This window comes from Rhincodon typus, chromosome 20 (genome assembly GCF_021869965.1).
Source record: "Rhincodon typus isolate 14 chromosome 20, sRhiTyp1.1, whole genome shotgun sequence".
Classification (NCBI taxonomy): domain Eukaryota; kingdom Metazoa; phylum Chordata; class Chondrichthyes; order Orectolobiformes; family Rhincodontidae; genus Rhincodon; species Rhincodon typus.
In genome coordinates this window covers 19,557,220-19,571,153 of record NC_063351.1, presented here as the reverse complement: position 1 = coordinate 19,571,153, position 13,934 = coordinate 19,557,220, and the positions used below count along the sequence as shown (strand labels likewise).

The 13,934-nt window shown below is 40.3% G+C and overlaps 1 protein-coding gene across 1 annotated transcript in view; it reads right to left on the bottom strand.

Annotated features, from left to right (window-relative positions):
* LOC109917659 (serine/threonine-protein kinase 32C) overlaps window positions 1-6,405 on the bottom strand; it is a 279,630-nt gene extending 273,225 nt beyond the window's left edge. The window contains exon 1 of the mRNA XM_048608927.1: window positions 5,830-6,405. Coding sequence (XP_048464884.1) covers window positions 5,830-5,881 — 52 coding nt within the window. The 5' untranslated portion in view covers window positions 5,882-6,405. The remainder of the gene's footprint in view (window positions 1-5,829) is intronic.
* Between the last annotated feature and the right edge of the window lie 7,529 nt (window positions 6,406-13,934).

Here is a 13,934-nt window from a genome sequence, read left to right as displayed (position 1 = left end):
AGAAAGATCACGGCTGCTGGTGAATCTAATCCAAAGGCTGAAACAATTCAGTGTGAAGTGAGAAATCCTACATTACGGGGGCTGAGTTGGAAAGACTGTGAGACTGCACACAGTGCCACAATTCTGCAGGAAGTAACACAAGCACTTGTAAATATAGGACCATAAAACACAGGAGCAGTAGTCGAGTCAGCCCCTTGGTCTGCTCCACCATTCAATGAGAACAATTCAAAGACCTGATAATCCTCAACCCCATTTTCTTACTTTTTCACCATAACCCTTGGATTCTCTTACTGATAAAAAGTCTATCTAGCTCTACCTTAAATAAAAACTTAGTGATGCAGCCTCAACAGCCCTTTGCATTAGAGAACTCTACAGATTAACTACCCTCAGAGAGGAAATACCTCCTCACATCTGTCTTTAATGGGTGACCCCTTACACTGAGAATATGCTCTCTTGTCTCTATACTCTCCTATAAAAAGAAATAACCTCTCTTCATTTTTCTTTTCAAGCTCCTTAAGAGTCTTACAGCTTTCAATACAGTCTCATCTCAGTTTTCTAAATAAATATCACCTAATCTATTTAAGGAAAGATAACAATTCATTGGAGGCAGTTCAGATTAGAATGATCTCTGGTGCAGGGGACTGTTTTATGAGCAAAGGCTAAACAGGTTTGGACTCTACTCACTGGAGTTTAGAAGAATGTGATGTGATCTGATTCAAACATAGGAACTTCTTTTCTTAAAGCTGTGAGTCTTTGGAGCTCCTTGTCATAGAGAGCTGTAGGGGCAATATCGTTGTTTATATTTAAGGCTAAGATAGATAGATTCTTGGTCAATAGGGAAATCAAGGACTACAGGGAAAATGCAGAAAAGTGGATATAAGGGGTGTTGTCAAGGGGTCGGATAACCTACTCTGTTGTTATTTCTTATGGTCTTATTAACCTACTCAACTTCTCCTTTTAAGCCAATGCCTCCATACCCAGAATCAACTAGTGAATTTTCTCTAGATTGTTCCAATGCCAGACCATCTTTTCTTAGATAATGGGACCAAAACTATTCACAGTATAACATTTGTGGTTTTAGTCGTTGTGGCGTTCTACAGTTTTAGCAAGATTTCCCCATATTTATATTCCATTTCTTTTGAAATAAAGGTCACTAGTCCATCTGCCTTCCCTATTTACCACTGAACTTGGATGCAAGCTCATTGCAATTCTTGCACAAGAGCTCCCCATAAAATATCATTCAGTTCTTCCATTCTTCTTGCCAAAATGCATGTTTTCACATTTTCCCATGTTAGATTCCGTCTGCCAAGTTTCTGCCCACTCACCTACCCTGTCTATGTCCCTCTGTAGACTCTATGTCATCCTCACTATTTGTCTTCCCAATTATTGTCATCCACAAACTTGCAACAAATCGACAAACACTGGGGATTTTGTTGTGAACTCACTTGGAACTGCCTCCAATGAAATGTTATCTTTCCTTAAATGGGTTGGGTGATACTTGTTGGTACGCTCTCTGACACTAAACTCTCCCACAAACAGAAACACCCTCTTAGCATTTACCCTGTCAAGCCCTTTATGAATCCTATATGTTCACCTCTCATTCTTCTGAACTGTAATGAGTAGAGCCCCAACTGATTTAGCCTTTGCACATCAGGCAATCCCTACACCCCGAGGATCATCCTAGTAAAGCTTCTCTGAACTGCTTCCAATGCAATGATATCTTTCATTAGATAAGTGGACCAAAATTGCTCACAGTGCTCCTGATACAGTCTCACCAGCACTTTACAAGACATCACTATTTTGATACTCCAACCTCCTTGAAATAAGGTCCAACATTCCATGAGCCTTCCTGATTACCTGCTGCACCTGTGTGCTAGCTTTCTGTGTTTTCTGAACAAGTACCCCCAAGTCCCTTTGTGTTGCAGCATTCTGCAGTTTTTCTCCATTTAAATAATATTCTGTTCTTTTGTTCTCACTTCCAAAATGAACAACTGCAACTTAACCTGTTAATATCTCTCTGTAAATAGTTTGTATCCATCTCACAACCTGCCCTTCCACCAACTTTTGTGTTGTCTGCAAATTTAGCTAGCAAACATTCACTTCCTTGCTCCAAGTCATTAACACATGTTGTAAAAAGATGCAGTCCCAGCACTAATCCCTGTGGAACCTCACTGGTCATGGTGCACCAATCTGAGAAAGAATCCTTTATCCCCACTCACTATTACCACAGTTTCCAGCCCATTAGCAAATTTTCTATCCATGCCAATAAACTACCTCCAACACCATGAGTTCTATTATCTTATGGCTTAATCTCTTGTGAGGTATCTTGTTGAATGTCTTCTGGAAGTCAAAATATAACACATCAACTGGTTCCCCTCTACCCACTTTGATTGCTACTTCATCAAAACAACTCAAATAAATTAGTCAGACATGATTTCCTTTTCATGAAACTATGCTGACTCTGCTTAATTAAATTATGATTTTTCAAATGTTCTGCTATTACTTCCTTAATAATTGATTCCAATACATTCCCAACAATAGATGTTAGGCTCATCACCCAATACTTAACTGCTTTTTGCCTTCCTCCTTTTGTGAAAAGGGTATCACATTGGCAGTTTTTCAATCTTCTGGTACTTCTCAAGAATCCAAAGATTTTTGGGAAAATTAAAACTAAAGCATTCACTACCTCTGTTGCTACCTCTTTTAGGATCCTAGGATGTAAGCCATCAGGGGCAAGGGACTTATCTGCCTTTAGCCTCATTAGTTTGTCTAATACTACTTCTCTAGCAATGGTAGTCAATTCCTCCCTTGTATTCTTTAGGATTAATAGAGTTTTAACTATTCCCTTGTACCCCCTTACTATTTCCCGCCTCGTTCTCTAAAGGATTATGTTAAATTTGGCCTGTCTCTACCTTTTTCTATATTTAAAGAAGCTCTTACTCTCTATTTTCATATTACTTACTAGTTTGACCTTCTTGCTTGCTTCCAACCCTTTATTATTTCTTTGGTCATCTTTAGTCGGCTTTTAAAACTTTCCAAATCCTCTACAAAACTTGTTTTTTGTTATAGTAAATGTTTAAAGAGAAAGCTTTCCATTTTAAATATCCTTCCTCTTTTAACCGATGTTTGAACAATATTGATTTGTTACCATAAATGTTTGTGACAGTGAAATGTGAAAGTTTGTCCAGTAGTTTTCTTTCCATTGGCATGTGGGGATTCCTTTTATTTAAAGGTTACTGGTCCCTACAGAGATTGAAATTACTCGTTTTGCCCAATTTGCATTGCTACTCTAATGGATAGCTCACATCTTCACAAGGTACTACTAGCCCTAGATGACTGCTTTTTAAATGATTACTTTGTTGGCCATTTTCAATCAGTTTAAAAAACATAATTGTGGACCATTCCTTCAATAAAGCAAACTTCCCCTAAAAGGCAAAAACTCAACCCAATCATCAATAAGTAATTTATACAGTTGGTACTGATTACGTCAGTCACATCTGCAGAGTTTTAGCCGATCTCAAGTTTACAGAGGTTACGATAAGGGAGACTGATCGGGGTGACTAGTGACATCTAGAGATAGTAAAGGCCAGTTAATGTTTTCAGCAGCAAAACAGCCAAGGCAGGGGCAGGGTTGAAGGATGTTACAAAGGTGGAATAGACAGCCTTAGTATGTTCATGAACTCAGTTTGGGATCAAATATGACACTAAGGTTGCGAAGAGTCCGGTTCAGCTTCAGACAGTCACCAACAGGAGGGATAGTATCTGTAGCTAGGAAAGGGATTATCACTCAGCATTACAATAGTAAAGGAGTACTGCACTGTTCGTGATGCCTTCTTTCAGATGAGATCTCAACTGGCCATTTGGTCAGGCATGATCAATCTCATGGGACCAGTTTTAGGGATGTGAAGGCATCAAGAGAGGGTGCAGAAAAGATTGATGAGATTGATTTCATGGATGAGGGACTTGGTCGGATACAAAACAGAAGATGAGGAGGCTTGATAGAGAAATCATGGACAGATTAGATGACTGTTGCCATTGGCAGAAGGTGTGAGAACAAGAGGACATGTATTTAAAGTGATTGATGAAAGAACCAAAGGGAACATGAGGATTTTTTTTATTCAGAGAGCGGTTAGTATCCACAAAGTGCTGCCAACAGTAAAGCCATATTCACACATGGTTCTTGAGAGAGAATTATACAGTCATCTGAACAGAATAGAATTGCAAGGCTACAGAGAAAGGGTGAGGGAGTAGGACTAGCTGAATTGTTCGTGCAGAAAGATGGTACAGACAGAAAGGGCCAAGTGGCCTCCTTCTGTGCTAAAACCATTCTATAACTTTTAAGGAGAATACAGGAATTCATCCCATGTGCTGTCCAATATTTATTCCTCTATCTGCTTCTCTTGCTGCTGTGAATGGAGTTGATGCATGTAGTCCCATGTAGCTGGATGATAAAGGAAGCCCCTCCAGTACAGACAGGACAAGAAGGAATCGTTTCCCTGTAACGTATTAATATGGGATGTTAACTGTGATTTTGATAAAAGCTACTTCAGAACTGATTGGCGCGATTCAAAGATAGGCTTCTGATAAAAATCCACACAGGTTTAGCAGGCAGCAGGTTCAAGGATTTGAAAAGGAAAGGGAAGTTGGAGATGTCAAGATAGATTTCAAGGATGGAGGGAATCAGTTACTTTCTTTTCCTGACAGAAGTGATGGCAGATTTGTAGGAAAGGGAACTTGTACCTGAGGAAATCTACAATATGGTGCAACTTTCACGACCACAAAGCAATGGTATGTCTTCAGAAAATGCACTAAATAGGATATACCTCGTACGGAAAAGGATCCAATTCATCAAATTGTAAAGAAATACCAAAAAAAGAGCAGCAAAAAACAAACCAGAAGTAGTTACTTTGGCATCCAGTGTAATTTATCACTGTTACCGAATTGCACGTTTTATGATTCCGCTATATAAACAATGCAAACTTGAATCAGAATTCTGACTAGGCGTTTGTCACTAATGCACGTGTAGTCACCTTTTCAGAAAATATTATTGCTTCTCTAACATTGTGGTTTAAAAGTAATCTCAGACTCTGTGCTGAAATATACTGGAAGTTCATTATTTTTTCATAGATGAAAGCCAAACGGGCATTAAAAAGTTTTGAGTATCTCTAAAATGCATACATTGTGAAACTGCACATTGCAATGATAGTAGTATTGTGGGTTTGCTTCCTTCGCTAACAGCGTTATGTGTAGATTAGCATCCGCTACATCAGGAAGCATCTGGCAATAAAATATGCTGCAACATTAAAGAAGCACCTATTATGGTATTATCCATATTACTGACAAATCCAATTAAGCATCAATGTAATCATGTTGTTCAGAAGCGCAGTAAGTGTGTTTAAGATAATACAGGATCAGAGTTCCGGATCTGTAGCTGGTTCAAAATTGAACAATAGAGAGAGAGAGAACCCTGGACTAATGTATTTCCAAAAAATCTTGTGGTGCTGTATTTTGATTCTTCTCAGGATTTCAGTGATGAATACCCAAAATTTGACATAACATTGTCCACAACACTTCATTTTTAAATGTATTTATTCCGCTTGTTCTAAATAAGTGAAAATAGAAGTGACTACTGAAAAGTGAAAAAAATAACTTTCTAAATAGATATTAGAAAGTCCCCCTTAACCATGAATATCCATCCCATTAAAAAGTTACTTATTTACTATTGGTCCTTTTGCATTAACTGGAACTAGCTCATTATTGGTACACATAAATGGAGATTAACCTGGCCCAGCTCCAACAGAAAGAAAACAGAAACGGTTCGGTGCTTACCGCCCTCCTTTTCATCAAAAACTGGCCGCTTTGAAGAACTGTTCGCTCCCATCCTCTCTCACCTCTGAGACATTTAAGGAGGCGAGCCGCTGGCATTCCTTAGTTGATTCGACACGAGGAGAGCTGTGGACGCGAGCATCTCCCTCCAGTCACTTGCGTCTCACGGCCATAACGTGCGGATTCAAAATGTGCAGCTCCTGATCTGTGTAAAAGCTGTGGGGTCTTTGAAAGGAGTAGAAGGTGGTGAACGGGGGTACTGAGTGTAAAACTACTAGCTGGAGAAGAGGGCACACGGACAGCGGCTTTGGAAGCAGCCCGCTAGCTTATTCCCACAGCACCGGCACTGGTACATCACGGGCAGGCGGGGAGTTCAGTTTCTCTTTCTGCTCCCAACCTCACCCCTCAGTCCACACCTTCCTATCAATATAAAGCTGAGAAATGGCTCAACTTTGTCTTTTTTTTATTGCGGCGAAAATCCAAGAGCGAAAGACAATGTCTGGGGGCAGCCAAATTGCTGCTGTGAAACCTCAGCCTAGCCTTGCTTCACACACACACACACACACACTACCAACCTACTCTCACCCGGCTGCCCATTGTACCAGCTTACAAAGTGCGACGTGATGGAAATCCACTAGATCCCGCCCCTCCTTCGCCACCATTGGCTACCCTGCCGGCCTCTCCGGAGATTCTTTAGCCCCATTGGCCTCTGATCCAGTCAATCATTGAAACTAACCACCGCTGTCATAGCTCGCCAGGGAAAGCGATAGGAAGCATTCGAGTATTTTTTTTTGCACAAGCGAACTCAATTGGAGGGATGTGTGATTCTCCGAATATTATTTATATTGTGGAGACAATTAAGGCTTCTGTTAATCTGACAGCGTTGCATTTATAGAGGAGGGAAACAATCTCAAACCAAGATTAAGATTTGGGATCTCGGAGGTCTCAGTTATAACTGGGACATAGTAGGGTCAAACCCTGAACACATTGTGCAAAAACAGCCCAAAGCTGTTTAACTGTAAATCAACAAAGAGATCGAACAAACAGCAACAGCAGTCTGGAACACTGGACTGATCCTACCCCTATATGCCAATCACCCTGAACAGACAATATATGTGTGGCCTATATCCATTCCTTTAAGATATGCCATCAATATGAACGTGAAAGGACTGTGCACACAGCCTTGATAATCCACCCGTCATTCTTACAGTGTTCTTCCGACATCCTACCAGCGTTTTTCCATTACTCCCACATCTTTGTGGCCAGCAACATCCAGGGCTCTTCATTACTGAAGAGCTGTGTAAGTCCGCAATTCAAGAATCTTCAGCAAAAATCGTAGCTCAAAAACAATGCCCTAGTTTCCTTGCGAGGAAACACGACAGACCCCCCACCTCTCAACTACCTGCTGAGCAATCTCAATCCAGTTTCTAACTGCTCAATCTAAATTCTGAATTATACAGGGAACAAGATCCACGCGTTTTTGCTCGCTGGAGGGGCAATTCCTACCAACACTTGGTGGCGATACATTTCTTCAGGTTTTAAATACTCGCTCGAAACAGAGAGAAAGAAAGCTGTTATAGCTTTGCTCATACTCTGTTATTATGCATCCTGGGAACATTATATAGAGCCTCTTCCCGAAGTATGATTCTGCAGCTAAGTAACGTTTGGGTTTCATTTTGCTCTGTCATATATCGCAAACAAATATTTCACGTAAACTATTCATTTTGCACCATGGTTAAGGTTGATTTAAACAAAAACAGAAATTGCTGGATAAACTCAGCAGGCTTGTGGAAAGAAAGCAAAGTTAACGTTTCGAGTCCAATGACTTCTTCAGAACAGATGCTCCTAGACCTGCTGAGTTTCTGCAGCAATTTCTGTTTTTTTTTCTTTCAGACCTTCAGCATTTGCAAATTCTTGGTTTTACTTCTGGTTGATTATGTTGCCTGTAGTTTCTGGGCTCTAAATACTCTCTAATCATAGAATCCCTACAGTGCGGAAGCAGGCCATTTGGCCCAGTGAGTCCACACAGACCCTCTGAACAGCATCCCACCCAGGCCTGCATTTCCCATGGCTGATCTACCTTGTGTGAACATTCCTGAACACTAGGGGCTATTTAGCACTGCCAATCCACTTCAGACTGTGAGAGGAAACCGGAGTACCAGGTGAAAACCCACGCAGACACAGGGAGAATGTGCAAACTCCACACAGACAGTCATCCGAGGGTGGGTCCCTGGCGCTCTGAGCCACCGTGCTGTCGTGCCGCTGTGTCACTGACCAATGGGTAAGTGGGCAATGGAAAACTGGCAAAACAGTCTCCCTTCCATCCCTTAGTTCATCCTAATGGATTGTTTCCAATTCGGACATTTCGGAGGCTCCCTTGTCGAAGTTGTCCTCATCTCGTCGACTAGGGAGCCTCCGAAATGTCCACCTTCTTCCTCAACTAAGGATTCCCCACCTCCGTTGTTGACAGGGCCCTCAACCAGGTCCGACCCATCGCCCCACTTCCGCCCTCACCCCTTCTCTTGCCTCCTGCAACAGCGATAGGGTTCCCCTTATCCTCACCTACCATCCCACCAGCATCCACATCCAGAAGATCATCAGACACCATTTCCGCCACCTCCAGCGAGATTCCACCACCAGACACATATTCCCCTCCCCTCCCTTGTCCGCCTTCCACAGGGACTGTTCCCTCCGGGACACCCTGGTCCACACTTCCTTCACCCCCAACACCTCCCCACAGCCCTACGGCACCTTCCCCTGTAACCGGCAAAGGTGCAACACCTGCCCATTTACCTCCTCCTTCCCCAGTATCCGAGGGCCCAAACATACCTTCCAGGTGAAGCAACACTTCACCTGCACTTCCCAGAATCTAGTCTACTGCATTCATTGCTCACAATGTGGTCTGCTCGACATTGGGGAAACGAAGCGTAGACTTGGCGACCGCTTCACAGAACATCTACGTTCTGCTCGCAAAAAAGACCCTGAAATACCTGTTGCCTGCCATTTCAATGCACCACCCTGCTCCCTGGCCAACATCTCTGTCTCCAGCTTGCTACAGTGTTCCAGTGAAGCCCAGCGCAAGCTGGAGGAACAACACCTCATTTTCCGCTTGGGGACCCTACAGCCTTCTGGACTCAATATTGAGTTCAATAATTTTAGGGCCTAAACTCTCCCATGCCCCAGCCCCGACCCCACACACCTTGTTATCACATAGCCTGCCACTACACACCCTCTGTTGTTAGTCACTAACAGTCCCCATTAACAACTATTCACCCTCCCAGCCTGATCATTAGCAACTCCTTTGTCTATCCAACTGTCTTTCTCTCTCTTTGGGCTCTATCCTATCGTTTACTCCCTACCCCACCCACCTCCCTATTTTCTGCATATAAACTGACATTTTCCCAGCTACCATCAATTCTGAGGAAGGGTCACTGGACCCGAAACGTTAACTCTGTTTTCTCCTCCACAGATGCTGCCAGACCTGCTGAGCTTTTCCAGCAACTTTGTTTTTGTTCCTGATTTACAGCATCCACAGTTCTTTTGGTTTTAATAAGGTTAGATGAGAAATGATTGGGGAGGTTCAAGTGGAGCACGAATGTCAGCATGGACTGGCTGGAACAAGTCCCCTGTTTCTGTGCCTATGTCTGATACAACTGAATTTAATGCTAAATTAGCGTGTCCTCTTTTCTTGAAAATATTAATCAAAGAAGAAATGAACACTTTATTTTACTGATGTCAAGAACTGTCCTTGTACAATTACGTTTTTAGGTAAAACTTGAAGACTGGTTAAAAAAAGACGTAATTTTAGAAAAATATGATGACATTGGGCAGTAAATTTGGAAGGTGGTATTTAATGAAGTAGAAGGGTAGAAGATAGAGACCTCATTGCCTTCCTCACACCTACTGAATTTAGGCCAGAGCAGGAAGACTCATGGAGAGTCCTCTTGCTCAGACACTAGTTTGCATCCTTAAGTGAGCAATTTATGCCTACTTTAGAGCATCATCAACCAGCAGTATTCAACCAGTAGTGGGTTGCAGAGTTGGTACACAAGAAGCCCAAAAAAGCAAAACCCTGTTGGATGCTGTTTTGGGCTTCCAGGAAGCGACAAGCGAAGGGAGATCCCTGACACAAACACAGTGCCTGTTTAAGAGATACAGCTTCAGGAAGTCGGATCCTGCTGAGAGATAACTTCCTGACATTTTTCCCTTCCCTGCTCTCCTGCTCCTGCATCCTGTGACCCAGATCCAGCCCTCACTCATCTTTCACCTGTGATCCCATATTGATACTATGCCAATATGTGGATGCATTACCAGAAGCTTCCGTTCCTCCTAATAGTGCTAATAGCAATGGAGAGCAACTGGTTTCTGATTGCCTGGTATCTCTTAGTTGGTGAAATTTCTTCCTGCAGGATCCTTAATCCAGAGGAAGGTGTGAGACTGGCCATTTAAATGCTGAGGCTTTCAATACCACTGGACCTTCACCAACAGAGGCAACAAATAGGCTCTCTCTATAAGACCATAAGATGTAGGAGTAGAAGCAGGCCATTCAGTCCATCAAGTCTGCTCCATCATTCATTGAGATCATGACCATTCTAATAATCCTCATTTCCACTTGCTGCCGTTTCCCCATAACCCTTCATTCCTTTACTGAATAAAAATCTACCTCAGCCTTAAATATACTTAACAGGCCAACCTCAACAGCCCTCTGCAGTAAAGAATTCTACAGATTTACTACCCTCTGAAAGAAAAAAATTCCTCCTCCTCTCTGTCGTAAATGGATAACCACTCTGAAACTATGCTCTCTGGTTCTATCTCTCTCACAAAAGGAGGGGAGGAAATAAATACAATTACTATCACTGTAGAAAAAGTACGAGGGGAACTAACAGCCGATATGTCCCATGGATCTGATAGGATACATCCTAGGATGTTAAAAGAAGCAGCTAAAAAGATAGTGGATGCATTGGTTGTCCAAGCTCCCAACTATCCTTAGATTCTGGGAAAGTCCCAGAAGATTGATAACTTGCCAATGTAACACATTTATTTACAAAGGGAAAAAGACAGACATGGGTAGAATTGGTCAGTTATCTTAATCTAAATATTTCAGAATTACAAATCTCCTCTATCATGCCTTCCAAAGAGGACTTTTTTTTGTGTTTATTCATTTATAGGATGTGAGTGTCATTGGCTGGGCCACCCTGTATTGCCCACCCCCACATGGCCTTGAGAAGGTGGTAGTGAGCTGCTTCTTGATGGCTCCAATCCATTTGGTGTAGGTAGGGCCACAATGATTTCTCTGTTCAAGGAATCATGTTATCAATGTTTTTCATAACATTCATGAGCATTGCAGATTGTCTTGGAAAATGAAACTAATAAGAGTAACACTCATTAGATCTCTTCATACTAGTCCACTGCACTTATAGCTATGCACTGAAAATTTAGTGAATAAATTTTTTTTACAAAAGTTTAAAATTACTACCAAAATGTGAATTAAATATATTTAAGACTAGTCACAACTTTCTAATTTGCTTTAGTGGGTATTTTTATATTAAAAATGTGTGAAGTATCAAATATCCTTTGAATAATTAACTCACTAATCCTCCCTTTATAAAACAGTCTTCTCTAGTGGAATATTTGGGATATGCAAATATGTGATGAGATTATTACCATCAATTCTTTTTCTGGCAATATTTCACAAAACATTTCTGATATATACCTCATGCATTTCATGTTTTTCTGATATATTGACAACAAAATGCACATACAACTCTCCTGCAAATCCTTCACAAAGACATCATCATAATTGAATTTAAAAAAAGGCATCATCCAAAATTATTAGAATAAGAAAGCTTCACAGTTTGAATCATTCTTTCAAATCATGCAGAACAAAATCATGTGAGTAATGTCTTATGACAAATTAGAAGGTGTTCCAGGATGCAGTTTAAAGTGATGTTAAAAGTAATGTATTGAATACTTGAGCATTAGGTAGGAGAATTGAAACTTCTGAAAACAATTTCTGGATTGAATGTAGAAAACAGCTTTGAAAAAATATTATCTGGAACAAGACTGACATATCCTAGCAGTTCCACTCTTTCCCACCTCTTTCCTAGCCCTAAAAACCACCAATTATGCTCTATTTTTAGCATTCTATTTTGTATCCAACCTTGTTTTCAATTATTTCTCCTCCAAATGCTGGAGCAAAACCGCTGCTCACATCTTTAAAAATTTCATCACATTCAACCTATCATAATGATCAATGTAGATGGTCGTTCTGGTTTTGTATAAGAAAGGATTTGTTGCGGCAATTTACATTTTGTAGCTTGTGTTCATTTCTGCACAAATATCTTCATCAATTTTTTTTCTTCTTGTTTAAGAAATATAAGCTTATACGTTTAGATCTACTGAGGAACAACTTATTTTGAAGATGGAGAAATTGTCAAAAAAAGGCTCTACCATTGCCACAGGTTTTAGTTCTAAACATTAGTAATGGAGTAAAAAAAATCAACTTCACATTCGGGGTTATTTAAATTGCTGCTAACACTTAAGAGAGAGAACCAGGTGAAAATTTGGTAAAACAGCTAATTTTACGAGGACACAAGTGCAAATATTTGGAGACAGAAACATCCAATTTCATCCCTCTCCTTTCTGAGCAATTAGGTATGAGTAATAAATGTTGGTCTCACCAGTGATATTCACATCCTAAGATTGTATTTAAATCACTGTTTCCCAAATACTTGTGAAGGAGACATTTACTGGGACATGTTTAAAGTGCAGGGGATAGGGTATAAGGACATGTCTTTCAAAGAGCCAACACAAACATGGCGAGTCAAAAGGCCTCTCTCTGTGCTGTATGAATTTATGAAATTCATATTGTGAATTATAATTGTGACAGAAAGTTACATGCAGAAAGTTACAGAACCAAATCTTCATTTGCTTGTGTATGTAAATTTAGAATCTTTCTCTTATAATTAATCAACTTTTAACTTAGAACTATGAATAACCTTTGTATTCCCAAGTTGTTAACAAGATCGATATTCACATTGTTCAAAAATGTAAATTTGAGTTATATTTCAGTAAAAATAATGCATTTATTATGATGTGGTTTTGTTGTGTTTGAAATGGGGTCCTTTTTAAAAATCTAAATGTCAGGGTTTTTGTTTGTTTTGCAATGTCTTAACATTTTAAAATTTTGACTATAGAATAAGGGATCCCATTGATCAAGAGATTGCTATATTTATTGTGAGCTATTAACTCACCAGCATTTCATGTATTAAAATGTTTCTGCAATTATAGCACTGTTGGCAGCTGAGTTGCTGATGCTGTCTCTCCTGGGGATGTCTATATTAGCATTTGCAGGGGTCCCAGCTGAATATTAGTATTTGCAAATAATGTTTGATAACGGCTGACTAAATCAATAAAAAGATTTCAAAACATCTCATTCTTAATGTCTTGCCAAAAAAAATGACATGTTACTCTTTCAGGCCATATTTTAATTATTAACACTTGAGTGTTGAAAGTAGGAATGAGATTAATGCATGAGGGTTTAATTCAGAAGCTGGAACTTCATTTAATGGTGTTTTACTGGCTGAGAACTTACTTAGATTAAATTGTTTTAAATATTTGTTTGATGATAAAATGATTTAGTTACGTGACATTTTACCATTATATACAAGTAGGAGGAAAAGCAAGATAGAAACTTAGTTGCAAGGCTATCCTGAACAGTGCATTTAGAAAATCTTCTTGTGCTGCACTTTCAGACACTTTGTGAGAAAGAATGAAACCATATTTTTTAATACAGTAGAGGATGACACAAAGCATTTTGCAGCCAACAGAGTATTTTTTTTGAAACAGAGTCATTGTTCTTACACATTTGTGGGATCATGTTCAATAGATCGGTCAGTGGCAAAAATAGCCCCTTTATTGAGCATCAATAGTGGCACAGTTCAAGGCAGTGATGGAATCCAAAGTACAGTTTTACAGTGATAGTAGGAACTGCCGATGCTGGAGAATCTGAGATAACAAGGTGTGGAGCTGGATGAACCCAGCAGGCCAAGGAGCATCAGAGGAGCAGGAAAGCTGACGTTTCAGGTCGAGACCCTTCTTCAGAAATT